Source organism: Mirounga leonina, unplaced genomic scaffold (genome assembly GCF_011800145.1).
Source record: "Mirounga leonina isolate KUSES-001 unplaced genomic scaffold, KU_Mleo_1.0 Mir_260, whole genome shotgun sequence".
In the NCBI taxonomy this organism is placed as follows: domain Eukaryota; kingdom Metazoa; phylum Chordata; class Mammalia; order Carnivora; family Phocidae; genus Mirounga; species Mirounga leonina.
This window is the reverse complement of record NW_023270642.1, coordinates 2,854,670-2,871,455: the sequence shown is the minus strand read 5'-3', so window position 1 is coordinate 2,871,455 and position 16,786 is coordinate 2,854,670. Positions and strand designations below refer to the sequence as shown.

At 47.8% G+C, this 16,786-nt stretch overlaps 1 protein-coding gene across 2 annotated transcripts in view; it reads right to left on the bottom strand.

Moving 5' to 3' along the window:
* Positions 1-6,232: 6,232 nt before the first annotated feature.
* The window catches only part of CCNY (cyclin Y), a 226,184-nt gene continuing 215,630 nt past the window's right edge, over positions 6,233-16,786 (bottom strand). For both annotated transcript variants that reach the window (XM_035029604.1, XM_035029603.1), the window contains exons 9-10: positions 13,569-13,731; positions 6,233-9,660 (exon numbers count right to left, since the gene is read on the bottom strand). In XM_035029604.1, the coding sequence (XP_034885495.1) occupies positions 9,544-9,660; positions 13,569-13,731 (280 nt within the window). In that variant the 3' untranslated portion in view covers positions 6,233-9,543. The remainder of the gene's footprint in view (positions 9,661-13,568; positions 13,732-16,786) is intronic.

Below are 16,786 nucleotides of genomic sequence, written 5' to 3'. Positions count from 1 at the left end.
GCATGATTTCTTCCACTAGAGCAGATCCGGGTGTCTGTGCCCTAAGTACCCCGGGGGTTCCAGAGAGGAGTTCGCCGTGCGAAAGCGCTGTGCTGCGGGCGCAGACAGCAGGAGCCCTGGTGTGTGCATGGCTGGCGGGAGCTCGCGGGCAAACGCAGCTGCTAGCACGGACGGAACCGGGACCGTGCCTTAGGCCGGTGGTCCCCACCCTGTTGGCCCCGCGGCCTCGGACGGGGACAGGCGCCTCAGCCGCCGGGCCGCGGGCCTCCAGGGCACAACGTCGTCTTTCTCACAACCCTGAGTGCAAACTGAGGATGATTCTGGTAGAAGGGTAAGGGCGTTGCATGGGACGGAGGGCACGTCCGAAAGCTTCCTAACTCCCAGGGTTCTTCCGGAGAGCCTGGTGAGCCCATCCAGTGAGTAGTGGGGCCAGATGATCCTCCCTCCCGGAGTTGTACTTTATAATCATTAACGGGGAGCAGCAGCTCGTGAGCTCCAGTCGGGGCCGGAGCCACTAGCGGGCTCGGGGACCCGGCAAACGCCCCCACGTGGCCAGAACACCTTCGCCCGAAGGACGGAAGGGGCCCACCGCTCCGCCGTGCGCTTTTCCGAGGCTGCGTCGTGGCCCGCTGTGCCCTCGCGAGTGACGCTGGCAGACGCTCCGGGCTCCCGGCGGCGAGCAGCACGAGGAGGGCTGGCAGGGCTCGCTCAGGCCCCCAGCAGCCCCAAATACTTGTCCCTGCCTCGTGATGTAGACCAAACTCTGACTCTTCCTCCTCTCCCCCGGATGCCGGGGAGGTCAGCGCGAACGTGGTGAGCACGGATTCGCCACCGAACACAGACCACGCGCGTCCTCCAGGCGCCTTGTGCTCCAGGTTGGACGGAGCTGCAGAGACATTCGGGCAGGGGCGTCTTCTAAAACTCCAGGGGAGAAGCCACGGAGCGACAAAAATAGGTCATTTATAAATGGATGGCGGGAAACCTGCTTGGCGGCGGCCCTCTAAATTCCCTCCTTTCGCCATGGCTCAGTCTACACATTTGCTCAATTGTCTCCAGACCTTTTAGGGCTGGAAGGGAGGCTTTCTGCCGGGACAGGAGAAAGTTTCTGATCCACGGCTTTGCAAATGGTAACTGGGAGCTGGTGCCAAACATCTTGATTCCAGCCCTCTGGTAACTACAGTAGGAAAGAGAGGCAGCGTGGCAAAAGCACTCTACTCGGAGGAGAAACCAAATACTGTCTTTGACCACACATCCCACCCAAGTGATTGCTGAGACCGCCAGGCCGCTGCCCAGTTGGTGAGGCATCAGACAGGCCCCGGGAGGCCCTCAGCGGCCCAGCCCCTGCCCCAGCAGTTCTCAGTTGACACCAGGACAAGCCTGGCATCTCCAGCCCTGCACAGCGGCCGCTCTTCGAGGGCCTTCCCTACACAGAGCGGACATGCACGCTCGTAACTAGTACTGACCGCCGGGTCCAGTTCTCCCCTCTAGAGCCTCTACATCTACTCCATCTTTCAGCGCCTTCATTCAGTCCTCCCAAGTGCAGATCTCACAGGCCCTCCCGGCATTGGGAGAAGCTGAGACCAGTTCCCCATTAGGGTATTTTATTCCCTCATCCCATCAACAATATTTACGGAACCTAGAAGGGGCGTTTTTCTAAGCTCTGGGGATACAGTGGCGAACAAGACAGAATATCCTTGGTTTCAGAGAGCTTATGGGGCAGGGTGGGCAGTAAAAGTTTCTATCCGCTCAGGATAGGAAGGACTGGTCACACGAGTAACCATCAGAACTGGTTTAAAACCCATTCTCACGGGTGGGTGAGAGCTTCCCAGCAGCAGCCTGGCCAGACATGAGCGCCAGCGCCACCTCAGTAACCACGCCTCCACAGGTCAAGGTCAAGCAAGCCCCGGGTACTCTGGGAACTGAAGGCGCCGGGCCCCATGCTCCCCAGCAGCCTCCAGGAGATCCGCTCTGCCCTGGGCTCAGAGACAGCGCCTCAACAGCTGTCCGTCCCTCAGCAAGCGGGAAACTCAGCTTCCTGTCACAGAGGGAATGACAGCTCCGCCTCAGGTGGAGAGAGGGGCCACCGGAACCCCAAGTACAGGGCTTCTCGCACCGTGCCCTGCCGCGGAAGAAGTGAAATGTGGAGGCTGGTGGGGTGGGAGGTGGGGAGACATGCTACGTTAGGGGCCACCGATGGGATGACTGAAACATGAATAGTGAGGAAGAACAGTCCACACTAAGACACCCACTGAAAGTCAGAGGCTGGGCATTATTTTGAGCTAGAAAATGTACCTCAGACTTAAAAATGAGAAATCACAAAACCACAGCCCAGCAAGACCCATACATGCCAGAGGAGGAGCCGTGCCTCAAGGGAGGAGACAGTGCGGGGCTCGGTCACAACCCGGTCCCTGTGTTCCAATTGTCTAAAGCACTTAAACGGAGACCTGAGGGGTAGAGGGTATCACTGGAGGGCCAAGCAGTAACTTTGAAATAGCAACTCCTCGATTTCTGCGAAATGCCTATTAACAGGCCAGACCCACCATCTGCATGGTTCCTATACTTAGCAACCATAAAAATAGCAACCCCTATATCCATGCTTTAGGTATTGCTAAGCTTCATTTAAACAGCTAAATATTGCAGCTGTCTCTTCTCCAAGGGCACCGCGCCTGCAGATGCATGCGACAGGTGGGGCTTGCGTCCTCGGCAGTGTTTGGGGCCAGTGTCGCCAAGCTGGACGCCCGCGGGGTGCTGTGTGAGCTCAGCTAAATCACTTAGCCTTTCCGACTTCAGCTCCAGCTGGAAAACACCGGACAGCATCTGCCCCACTATCACCAGGGAGCTGCTGAGGTGAGGAGAAAGCTCAGTACATTGAAAACACCCAAGATATAAGGCGTAAGGATGTTTCTGGGGGAAAAACGTGATGTTTAAGATTGACACTGTTCCAACCTCCCGGGTTGGTTTCCAAAGCCTGTCATATGTACATGTACATCTCTACTGAGAGTCCTGCCTCCCTAACACCATCCCTCGGCAACATTAAGAAAGAGAACTTTTTTTTTTTAAAGATTTTTTTTTAATTTATTCATTTGAGAGAGATATGGAGACAGAGACAGAGACAGAGCACAAGCAGGGGGAGAGGCAGAGGGAGAGGGAGAAGCAGACTCCCCGCGGAGCAGGGAGCCTGACGTGGGGCTCAATCCCAGGACCCTGGGATCATGACCTGAGCCGAAGGCAGACAAGCTCAACCATCCAAACCACCCAGGCGCCTCAAGAGACAGAACATTCTTGAGCGGAATTCTTTTCCTTTCCTATTTATCCAGGTCCCACACACATCCAGTTCAAGTTCTGCTTCTCTCCTTAAGCCTGCCTCAAGGTTGTCCTGAGCTCTCCTGGGAACGCCGTTCCCTCCCTCTAAAGGAGGAGGTCTAGGTTCAGTGTGGACACAGACAGGACCCTCGCCCTCTGGAGCAGCGTTGCAGGGGCAGGAGGCCCGTAGAGAAGTGACCAGAAGAGAGCGTGGCGCAATGGCAGCCACAGAAGGCTGAAAGTGGGGTGCTGCGGGAGCCATCGAGGGGGCGACCTTTGAGCGGAGCGAGGTCACAGCAGGCCTCTTGGACATGTGACTTTAAGTAGAAATCTTAAATGTTCTGGGGGAACATGCCAGACAGAAATCCCAGCTCAGAGAAAGGTCCTCACCTGGGACAGAACTGGGCATGCTTAGCATACACTGACCAAAGGGGAGAGTCGCATGGAAGAAAGCTGGAGGCGGGACATTCTCCTAGTACCGTGACTTCCCACTCAGGAACAGTGTGTCTCTTCAGGTCTTTATGATGCCTGCCTGTCAAGTTCAGTGGTCTCTTTATTTAGGAATCGTACATGTTCGTTTCCCAGAGCTGCCACGACACTGCCACACGCTGGGTGGATTCCTGCAGAAGCTGACGCTCTCACGGTTCTGGAAGCTAGAAGTCTCAAGTGAGACATCAGCAGGGCCGTGCTCTCTGAAGACCCCTTCCTTGCCGCTTCCAGCCTGCCGGCCAGCCTTACCATTCCTCAGCTTATGGCTGCTTTGCTCCATCCTCTGCCTCTGTTGTCACATGACATTGTCCCTAGGTCTGTCACCAAATCTCCCTCTCTTTAGGACACCAGTCATTGGACTGATGGCTCACCCTAATCCAGTATGACCTCATCTTAACTAATTACATCTACAAAGGCCCCATTTCCCAATTAAGGTCATATTTGCAGGTTTGGGATTGGAACGACTTCAGGGGTGGGGAGACTAGAGCACATCTCTCAATAGGTTTCTTCCCTAATGAGGCCGTGAAAGGCCATATAGCAAGGTGGTTAAAAATAAGCTCTGGAGTCAGGCTTTCTGGCTCTACAACTCTCTGACCGTGGGCCCAAAGCAAGGTTTTAACTTCTGCAAACCTACTCATCCTCATCTGGGAATAATAATAGCAGCTACCCTGAAACCTCGATGAGGATTAAATGAATTAAAGTATGCTAGATGCATTGTAAACATGTCATGTTTCTCTTCTCGGGTAGGTTATAATTGGATCCCATTTTGAATGGCACCTCTTCTCCACTGTGTTCTCTAATTGGTTACTGCTGGTGACTAGGGAAACTATCACTTTTGTACAGTGATCTTCTAACTGCGATCCTACTAAATTGATTCTTTTCCAGTGGTTTCTGCCTCCATTTTCTTGGTAGCCATCACATGACCTTTAAGGTCCCCCTCCCCCCCAAAATACCAGAATGTAACACTAAATGATTGTGGAACTCCATGAATGTCTTCAGGGAGAAATGATGTTCCAGAAGCACCTCATATACTTGTCTATACCAGAGACGGGTTTAGATATTCTGCTTCATGCTCACGACAGGATGAAATGTGTCTCTATTTTCTGTACTGTTATGTTACTTGATCCAGACCAAATCAATTCAGCTTTATGTGGACAGGGGCCAGCTTTTAGTCCTCACAGATTCCCATGTGTACAATGCCTGGTAGATAGGGGGTTGGTACTTCTGACTAACCCTGTGAGCAGCTCCTCTGCAGTCAAAATGACTGACACAGGGATGGAGGGTTCTTCCCAGTCACTGCATAGTAAGAACCCTATCTCATGAATTTGCTAGCTGTTCTTTTTCCACGTCTAATCAATGAAGGGTACAGGATTATTCTGGAATGCCACTCTTTTACCCTGTATTTGAAATAACTTCTTTATATAAACAAAGTTCTTAAAATAAAGACCTCTACCTAAATCAATCCACTAAAAGACACAGGAAAGCTTATAAAGACCTGTGAAATCTGAACACCATTCAGTCAGATCCTTCTGAGCTCATTTCTTACCGTCACAAGCTCTTCCAGAAGGCCTTCTACAAAGACTACAATGGACAGCACAGTGACCAGGGCAAATCCTCAGCTGAGTGCTTGCAGCTTAGACCTGCACGATGCAGACACACGGTGCCCTTTAAAGACTTTCAGTTGAGAGATGAATAAAAGCAGACCATGCCAGTGCTGACCACTGAACTCACTGGAAAGTGACTCAGTATTCCTTTAGCAGCTTCACAAATACAAACTTGGTAAGAAAATCCAATAGCAAAACTGGAAAGGAAGTCCGCTGAACTAGTCAGCCCACAACCCATCCCCCATTCTGTGACTGCAAGCACACTTCTACAACTCCCTAATCTGAACTGAGGCGGGGGGTGGGAGGGGAGTAGCATTTGTTTTCAGATGCAATAGCTCTAGTAAGGCTCTGCATTCAGTAACAGCAAATCATGACCTTAATGAAGTTGTGTGTAGTGTTTTCCTGGCAATCCATACAGTTTAAAAAATAAATCTTCTCAAGTCTCCTTTTCCCATTTCAGCTTGAGGGCATGTTTCTGATTTCTTCTCTTTTTGGCTCTCTCTGGATGGCCTTTCAAAAGATGATCCATGTCTCTAAGATCCACCCAATACAGTCTTGAGATGTTGACGTCGATGAAGTCAAAGGGGATAAAGTTATTCAAATAAAACAGGGTATCAATATAAAAGTGACATGCTCTGATAGGTCTCTGTCATGCAACATCGCAATAAGAGGTTTCTAAGAGGTGTTCAATACTTCTGTGAATTGCTTAAGACTTAGAGGACTAATAAGACTTTTCCCATTGCTCTGACAAAGAAGTGGTTCACACTCAGTATCCATAAAACCTGTTGAATTTTATCTCAATATAGCATTCCAAAAAATGCAGCAGGAAGGCAATATTTGTTCTATGTATTTATTTATTTAACACTTATTAAGTACCTACAATGAACCAGGAATTATATTTTATTGTTTAAAAAATTCAAAGCTGTAAAATACGGCCCCAGGTGAGAGGTTACCAAAAGCAGCCGGAAAGGATCAAAATTGCTCACTCCCAAAATTCTGCTTTGCAGTTCTGCTGAGGATCAAAATGCCCAGAACCGAGGGAAACCCCAAGATGGAGATGCCCCTGCCAAAGACCAAGAGAAGGAACTCGGGAGAGCCAGCCCAGGAGAGGAGCCAGATGATGGGTACAAGGCTCTGACACGGGCCTCACCTAGTACATTAAGGCATAGGAGTCATCTCGGATCTTGGTAGGATCTCCCACCTTGCTCTCCAATTTGGTTTTAAATCCCTGACTTCTTTCCCTTTTCCCAGTGTGTGTGTGTTGGGCGGGGGGGAGTAAAACAAATCAAAAAATTTCACTGGGATATATACTTATTCTCCCAATGACTTTGTTGTTTAAGTCTACTCTAAAATTAAAGTCAACAAAATGTGTGGTTTTCTTCATCCTCCATTAATGATGAGAACTGTCCATTCAAAAACTCCACTAAGACAATGTCATCCTAAATTGCAATCCGGCTTTAATTGTAGGGCATTGAATCACCTCGCAAACAAATTACAGTCACTATGATTTACCAATAGGTACTGTACTGGGTGTTGTTGGGGTTTCTTTTTGGCAAACTTAGAACAAACCAGAGAACAAAATTTAAGTCTTCACCGTCATGTAGAAAAATAAAATAAACAAACCTAAAGTATCTACCTATGTGTCAAGTGATTCATACTGCAAAAGTTAAAACTAAAATCTACACTTAACAGCAGAGTTTTAAAAATCCTTAGTGCAAGAAACATAACCAATTAATACAGATCAATACTTATTAATGAATATGGAAAATTTTCCTATACAGAGGTAGAGTCCAGTGCACAAGGCTAAAACAATATTCAATAGTCTAAACAAGACTGAGTCAGGTTTTACGGAATCCACTTTAAATTTTAAGTTATCAGACTGTATGTACATACATACAATAAATAGACTATACAATTTTTTAAAGTAGTTTAATAAACTCCACAAAATAATAGCAGATGCATTGAAATATTTACATAATTCAATTTTCAAATCTCTCTCATTCAAATAAAAGGGATAAAAATAAGCCTTCTGCTTTAAAGGCAGCAGAACCTCTTTCCTGAAATGGATCAGTAAAATAAGATACTTTACATGAGTGGAACTAATTTATGCTTGAGAGGTATTCATATTCAGCTAAGAAAATATGTCACTTTTTAAGCTATATAGATTAGGGAATATAAAATGATATTTTCTACATTTTTAGATCTCTATTTAAAGTTCTAAATCCAACTCTTACTTGAAGAGAGAAGCTGATTTTGGTACCCATACAGAGTATATCAACACCACTACAATGGAAAGATAATTAACTTTTCAGATTCTGCTTGTTTGCTTTTAAAAGTTTAGGCCAGAAAGAACTTGACAATATTTCTGGGCCAAACAGCTGTTTACACATGATACAAATCTCACTGAAACCTGACTAGCACTTTTGGTCTGGGGATCTTGGGATTTCACCTTTCTGAGTCTCTTCCATTTCCAAGGTATGTTTCATCAGAAGCAGGCATGTTTGAGGATCAGGCATATGACTTTAGGGTACCCAAGACTAATATTCCGTAGTTTCCACATTCACAGAGGAAGAAGGTGAAACACAGAGTATCTGCTGCCATTTGCCTCGCACAGATTTGAAAAGGGAAAAAACTTAGAAGCCTATCATTGTGACCCAAGAAAATATGCAAACACCCAAAGCATATATGCTTCATTGACTCAGATTCTTAGACTTAATATCAAATTTACTCTGATATTCTATCATTAACCCTTTTATTTTACTTGATATAAAAGATTCTTATCTAGCCCATAAGGAAATTAGGGATGGTCAGAAAATGAAAAAGTATGGTCATAATTAATGAAGCATAAACCTTCACAGTTTGAATTTTTGTATAACTTTGCTAAGCACCCACAATGAAAATGCAAGTTGAGTTTTTTATTCAATCGTCCTGTGAAAAATACCTCAGTAAATAGTAACATTTTGCCCTTCAATGATCTTCCCACGGGAATAACCCACCCCCCTTTTTTTTAAATTTTAGATTTTTAAAAAATTTTATACAAATAGACTAACTTTGATTTAAAGTAAACATATAAAAGTTGAGAAGAATATTGCTTGCAACAATGGACATGGAAGTAGAGGAATGAACTGGGCAGGGGGTACAGAGAAATGGCTCCTACTCAGTAACTGCAGGCAGACACCTAGCACTCTGGAAAAAACCTCACCCAGAGGACACCCTCTGCTGCACACTGTTTCCTTCAGCCCACAAAATCTGACTGATTTGTAACTACGACTTCAGGTCAGAGAACAAAATAAAAAAACAACTGCAAATAAACTGGAAGGCACAAGCACCCATGTGATCTAGAATTTTCTTGGGGTGGGAAATAAGGAGGGAAAGGGATACTTTTGGTTCAGCACTACAGTCAAGTTAATTTTGCCACCGTTGAAGAAAAACTGTATAAAATGAAGGAGTACAGAAATATAACAAGCGCATCCCACTTGTGAGGAAGAAAGCTCAGAAGACAGCTCACAGGAATAGTGCAGAGAGAAACAACCAGTACTATTTATTTGGATGTCTGTGCCATGGTGGGTACAAACTATATTCTCTGCTCTGTGGGACCAAAACCAAAACAGAATAAAAACAAACAAAAATCCCCCAAATCCCAAAAAGCAGCTAGAAGGAATGCAAGAAGTCTTACAGAACATACTGATCCAGATGGAGGTGGATAAACGCACACTTTTGTCTTTAATGCACATCCAACTTTGTTACCTACTGCTGTGTTTTTCCATCGTATTCATCTACAGACCAGACGGGACTTAAGAAATGGCCAAGCCATTTAACCTTTTCCCTGCCTCTACACGACTTCCCTTTCCCTTTGTTTCCTTCTCCAGGATGAGAGTCTTTTTCCTCCATGAGGGAAGTGCTGTTAATGACGATGGGGAAGGGCATGAAACAGGATTTCCAGAATACTGATTTCGCTTCCCTTGAGGCCTTGCTGCGTGGGAGTGGGCCACACAGCTTGGAGGCGGTCATCAAGGCAGCCTGACAGAGCTATGAATTAAAAAAGAAAAGGAAAGGAAAACAAAAACAAAACCACCCCCAGTCTGTCTTTTCTCACACTAAAGGAGAAACTGAGGGATGGCACGGCCTCCAGTGGGGACCCCCACGGTTAGGAGATGATGGCGGGGGACCACCTTGGCAGAGTCAGATTGTCAGCACTCGCTGACCGCTTCCTCGTGGGTCGACGCAGGTCCTTGTACTTGTCCTCGCAGAGGCGAGAGATGGCCTGAGGGGCAGAAGAGAGACAATTTGGGTCAGGGCTGGACTCGGGAGCAAGTACCACTGTCCTCTAGGCGCCCTCGGCTCCCTCACTCATCAGACACCACCCACCGCTGGGTGCCAGCATCGCTCTAGGCACTGAGGACACGCCAGGCCAATACTGACAAGAGTGCCTGCCCCGGGCAGTTTCCACATGTGGGCCACTCACAGTGGGGGCCACAAAGGAGGTACAGACACAGGCCCTGTCTCCAAAGCGCTTACAGTCTGAGAAAATCATCACAAAATGTGAAACAATTATAGGACAGGGTAGCCTGGGGCTCAGCTAGACGCAGGTTCAATGCTGGCGAACCACTCGGTGGGGAGAGGGGGTGTGACCCGGGCCTATGCCTATTTCAAGTCCTGCATCCTCGTCTGCAAACGGGGTAAAGAGCACCCCGCCTTGCGCGGCTGTCGTAACGCATCAGGGCTTCGTGCCAGGCAGCGCTGGGAAGACCGCTCAGTACAGTACTTGGCGGCAGTCAGTTATCTGAAACTGAGTCAGAGCAGATGACCCCATGTCTGAGGCAACTCTAGACGACTGATGAAGAAAGGAACCGGGAGGGGACAATGTAGGAACAATTCACACTGTCCTCGTTTTCTTGATGAAGACAGTGAGACTCTCGGGGGAGCGTCTCAGCCAAGAGCAAGGCTCAGCCCTCCCTGGGGCTCGGAGCCTGGTCATGGCCCTTTCAGGGCTGCTACTGGGTGCAGGTGGAGAGCACGTGGATGACAAAGTGGGAGCCAGCTCACATCACCCCAGATGTCCTGTCCCCGTCACATTCACCTTGCCTTCTGTCAAAATGACCCAGGAGTGGGGAAGTCACCATCAAGGGACAAAGGCACAAGAGCAGCAGACCCTGATCACATCATCATGGCTCTCACTGAAGTGACAATAATGCTTCTAGCTGCTCTCCCTGCTTCCCCTTTAGCCTCCCCTTCGGCCCCCCATCACCTGAGCCTGAGCTGGCTCCCACTGTAGGTTTTGAAGCAGCTCTTCCCTCAGCCTGGAGGTTTCTGCGAGGCTAAGATGGCCCACGCTAGAGTCCTCACGCAACCATGGCCGACTCAGTGAGGCTACCGACAACGGCAACCCCCTACACCCTGCTGCTGCTTTTGTACTCACCTTCTAACATACTAGTTTACTTATTATGTTTACTGTTTACTGTCTGTGTCCTCCCAGCAGAATGTAAACTCCAAAAGGGCAGAGTCTGTCGGTTTTGTTCATGATGGTGTCTGGTAACCAGTGCCTGGTATCAGGGGACCCTGAGTGAATATGTGTCGAATGGATGTGGAAGTTCCAATCAAGATATGCACGTAACAGAGCATGCACATATCAGGCTAGGGTCAAAGTACTGGAAACCTAGGGTACTGGCAACCGATTCTCATTTATTTTCCAAAACCCACAAATGCACTTTAGAACAACGACTCCAGTGGTAGCAGGGAGGATGGATTAGAGGAGAGAGACAGGAGTTGAGGACGTCTTCCTCCAAATGACAGATGAATGAGGGCAGGAGATGGGCTAGATCACTGGGAATTCCCCATGTGAAACATACTGCATGCACTTAATATAGGTGACATACTTCAAGAGAAAATCTGATCCCTTACAGATATTAGAGCAATGATTTTTGAAAGGACATTATTTTCATGTATTTAAACTCCCTGAGATTACTGTGTGTGGTTTCTCAGCTTATAAACAGTACACGGGTCTGAATGTAATATTATAATAATGAATTAGCTATGTACGATCTTACTCTAGATTTCATAAGGCAAACTCTTAGCTTTCATCCCATCTCCCACATGCATAGAGAGATACTAATTTATTTCAAAGAGAAATGGCCAGGCTAATGAAAAGACCACTTTGCATTTGCCTTGGTTCCTGGTGCACTCTAGCATCCACACTCTACCTTGCAACCCGCCTATCAAGTCAGCCCTTTGGTGGTACGTGCAAGCAGGTACAGAGCCTCAGGTAACAGCCACTTCTAGTATGCCTCACCCCCACCTTGCTTTCCACGATGGGGTTCAAGTTTGCTAACCAAACGGACTACGAGGGATACTGGGGTATGGAAAATAATGAAATCCCATTCCTTAAAAATTATTTCAGGGCGCCTGGGTGGCTCAGTCATTGGGCGTCTACCTTTGGCTCAGGTCATGATCCCAGAGTCCTGGGATCGAGCCCCGCATCGGGCTCCCTGCTCCGCAGGAAGCCTGCTTCTCCCCCTCCCACTCCCCCTGCTTGTGTTCCCTCTCTCGCTGTCTCTCTCTCTGTCAAATAAATAAAATCTTCAAAAAAAAAAAAAAATTATTTCAAAGGGGGGGGTGCCACGTGCTTTTCCAGATAGTGCTTCTGTCCAGACCTGCAGAGGAGTGGGGGTCTGCATCTCAGGAAGCTCCGGTTCTTGGGAGGACAGAGAACAGTCTTGCCAGAACTACCAGCCCTCCTCGGCCCAGTGAGCCTGAGCAGCACTTGGTGCGGCGGCCCCTGGGGCAGGTGAGCACTCTCTCTTCCCACTCAGATAACCTGCCGGAGGTCACAGTGGGCACCAGCTACCCCGTCTCAGCCAGCCTGTGTGTCCGCAACGCGAGATACTCTCCCTCTGAGAACCACAGACCTGCTTTCCTGCAGGCTAAGCGGCCGCTTCCAGGAGCTCCACACTCTTCCCTCAGCAGGAGAGGAGCACTGCTCGGGCTGAAACAGGGCACCTGCTCACCGTGAAATCGAATCCTATTTCACGCACGTGCCCGCAAGAGTCTAACACTTGTCTTGGGGCACCTCCTTCAGAGGAAGGGTTTTCCATATCTTGCTCCAGAGAAATGGGAGACTTTAAATGAGCAGTTGCATCCCAATGGCGAGCACACAATTACAGCAGAGTGACCGAGTTCGGACAACCTCACTGGGTTTTTATTTTAAACACCGTGCTCCATATCCAGTCTGTTCCACAGTTTTACAAAGTTTTTCCTTGGGATTAGCATACTATGTACTTTTTACAATTTTATTTAAAATTTTGGCTTTCTTAAGCCTGCAAACCATAATAATCTCTTTCCCTCCACCTCTAGCCTTTGTGTGGTTCACAGCTATTAACCCTGTTAGACCAGCACTCTAGCTATCCTGACCCTGTACTGAATTGGGATAACGTGTCACTCAGATTGGACAATGGGGCAGGCAGCACAGACCTCCTGGGTCTCACCAAGCTGGGGACATGACTGTACCATCGACCGCTTTGATCAAAGGGTCTATGGGATGAGACCACAACAGTGCCTGAGGATGAAGGTACAGAGGGCCTCAGCACAACTTCTCTGGAGGAAGGGGTTTCACCCTTCCTCGTTACCCCACCACTTTTCATCCACTCAACAAGTCAGACGGGAAGAGCTAGGTGCAAATAGCTATATACACAGGTCATGAGCACAAAAGTTACACAGCTTAACAGTGAGGGCCCTAAATCCAGACCAAGACCCATGGGGCTGGCCCCAGCTCTAACTGGGCTGTGGGGAAAATATTTTGAATAAAAAATAAAAAGCAGAATATAACCTTTTGGGATTCCCAATCATTAGGGTCATTTGGTATCTTTTTCCTTATAAAAGTGCATGTCGAGAAATACCTTTTTGTGAGTGTATTTTTTAAAAAACAGATCTTTATAAGATTTGAAGAATAGAATCAATGCACGTTAAATAAAAGATATTCAGAAGGTTATTAAAACTATGGTTGGATGAATTACAATCAACTAAATAAACTGGCCAACTCTAAATCCAGGGTAACCTGTCTATATTTCATAACAACACACAGTGGGGAAAATGAGCGTGGTGACCTCCCACTTCCGGGAGACCCGGATGAGGCATCTGCAATAGTGCATCAAAAACCAGTACGTGAAAGCATCTTACCTCAAGCTTGTGAGCCCTCTCCCTGCTCAGGGGCTCCAAGGGAAAGCTCAGGTTGTTTGCTTCTGCCAGAGAACGAAGATCAAAATAATACTTGGCATAAACACTGGAAGGAACATTGATGTTGAACTGGAGCAATTCAAGAAACTGTCGCTCTAGCTCATTCCTGCAAAGACAAAAACAGCACATGTCTAGCTGCCATATACCAGGCTGCGTGGCCCACCAAGGCAAGCCGCTAGAGACCAGGCTCCAGAAAACTGCAACCTCCAGGGAGAAAAGCTATCTAATTAATTGCCTGGTTGGACACCAGAGTTGCAGTTTAACCACCAAATGGGTACTAAAAGCCAAATGATCAAGTGCCCAGAAGGATGAGGCCTGATTAGTTGGGACGATCACCAGGAAGTGCTTCAGGGTGGTGCGTTTCATTGAGACCCAGCCACACACACAGCAGGCTCTGGCTGCAAATCCCAGCACAAACCATCAACCCTGGGGCAGATGAAGCAGTCAAGAGCTGTCAAGTGGAGCCTAGTGAGGGGCCCACACAGGAGCCCAGGGGAAAAGCCTCTGTTACACCTAGAGGCCTGTCTTTCCTCAGTGGCCTTCCCCTTCCCTACCTCCTAGGAGAAGAGTGGAGGGACTGCTGTGGGGGCTTCCTTAGGCAAAGCGGGGAGTAGGGGAACGAATTGCAGCCCTGGACTCACAAAAAGGGACCGGACCCCCGCCAACTCTCAAGACTGAAAGCAGTAGTCCCCACACCTGAGCCTGCATCTAATCACATGCAGGGCTCGTTAACACAGACTGAGGAGCCCACCCCAGTCCTGGTTCAGCGGGTCGGGGGGTGGGCCTGAGAATGTGTCTTTCTAACAAGCTCTCACGGGATGCTGATGCAGCTGGTCCCAGCGCAAACTTCTAGAACCACTCACCTCCACAGACTGGTCAGTAAAGGAGCGAACACAGGTATTAAGATCCATCTGGTCCACCCATTTATAGTTTGATGAAAATGAATGATGGGTAGGCAGAATAAATTCTAAAACTTCTATTTGGAGAACTTCCCCATGTCAATTATCTTTTAGATCAGGTTCATTTCTTGACAGTTAGTACCCAGAGGAACAAAAGTCCTCAGCGATGGATCTGTTTGTTGAGCACCGGTGCTAAGTTGGGCACGCAGTTTTAGCATCGTCTCCCCCTGGAAGCACCCTGTGCTCCCAAGCACGCTACACAGCCCTCTATTTCTGTCCCTTATCAGACTCCACTGCAGGTGTCACCTTGACTCAGTGTCCCTGCTTGTCTCCTCCTAGCCAGAAACCATGCCACCTGGCCCCTATCACAGCACCTGACATACAATTAGTGCTCAATAATTACCCTTACTGAATGGAACAGGCCAAGCTCAGCTTGGGTGGAGGGATGGAGGAAAGCTTCCCATAGAAGTAAGAGATGAACTGAGTTTGGAAATACAGAGCTCTGGTGGAAAGGAACAAGGGTTGGGGCAGGGGATTTCTGGCAGGATACCTGGTCACCACCTCCTGTAAGTGAATCTGAAGGCTGACAAACCCCGCCCCAAGTGCTAGGCCTCACCCCAACTAGCCCGGACCCCCCTCCACGGACTCCACTGAACACTGAGCCCCCCGGCTCTGGTCCCTGGATGCAGATACCTGATGTTTTGCAGCCTCAGACTAACTCAGCACCATCCTGTCCCCATGGTGTACCCGAGTCCTTGTCTGTTCCTGGTGAGTCACCTCATTAAGCTAGCAGAGACTGAAAGGACTCTGTCTCAATCTCCTGCTGTGACAAGGGACAGGAGCGCCAAGGTGGTGGGGAAGGAAGGCTGGGATTTGAGCAAGAGTGGATGGCTTCAGAGAGAGAAGGTACTGGGCAAATGAGAGCTGCTATAGAAGGTTTGTGGTCCTCAGATGGGAAGGCTGAGAAGTCACATTCAGGTCTTTTCATCAGAGAAACACCGTAATTTGCTGTTTCTATACAGTCTAGTGAAAGAAGGTGCATACTGTGCTAAATTTTATTCTTTTAAAGAGTCTAAATTACTTTGGCTTATTTGGGATAATTTTTACTTTAACTTTTATTTATGCCTCCTTTAAATGAGATTTAACAAGAGATCATCCTGTGAAATACTGGAACTCAGCTAAGATTTTAGTAAAACAAGAGTGTAAAAGTACTGCTAAGGCCAGAAGTGCCAAAACAGACGGGCTAGAAGGAGCTCTCCTGGGGGGCCGGGGGGGCCGTGGGGGCCGCCTGGGGACAGACTGCCGTCTGGTGGCCGAAGGCGCCACTGCAGCTCTCACTCTCCTGATGCTAAGAAAACCTTGGGGGGAAAGAAAATAGAACCAGACTGTTAATCCTGGCCCCACTGGTAGCTGGTTAGCAATGACTCTTGTTGAGGGGGTACACTCTGACTAAAGCCAAGAGGAATCTGTTTTTGAACAGGGTGGCATTTTCCTCAAGGTTCCTTGGAAAAAAGGAACAGCCTTTCTTCAGGCTTTTCTTTTTTAAGCTCTGAGGGAAATACGAACTTTAGAGCTGTTGTGCTTTCTAACTAAGGCAAGATTTAGCAAATAAAAGTAATACCCAAAATCTGACTTTCCAAACTGCAGCAGGACATCTTACAGGGACATGTGACAGCTTGCTACGTGATAAATCGTAAAAAATACTAACAGTGACACAGAGAGAACAGGCTTGATGGATTTACTGCCCTCAACTGAATAATCACGAGAAAACAGTTCTGATTAAAAAAAAATTTTTTTTTAAGATTTTATTTATTTGAGAAAGAGAGTGAGAGAGAGAGAGCACAAGAGGGGGGAGCGGGAGAGGGAGAAGCAGACTCTCCGCTGAGCAGGTAGCCCGATGCGGGACTCGATCCTGGGACTCCAGGATCATGACCTGAGCCGAAGGCAGTCGCTTAACCAACTGAGCCACCCAGGCGCCCAGTTCTGATTAAAATTTTATAAGAAGTAAACTCAAGTCAGTAAACAAAACATATATTCAGAAATATGCGTTACATTAGATCAAAATTGTAAAGAAACCCAACTGAATTAGCACAATTCACAACTTGTGAAGGGGCCTCTAAAATGGAGTAAGGAGAGTTGTTTTTATCATCTAAACATTTATCATCTATCTGCTTTTCTAGAAAAACGGGTTCACTTTAAAAACCAGCCACTGACAGTCCAGCAATCCCACTTCTGGGTATATACGCAAAAGAACTGAAAGCA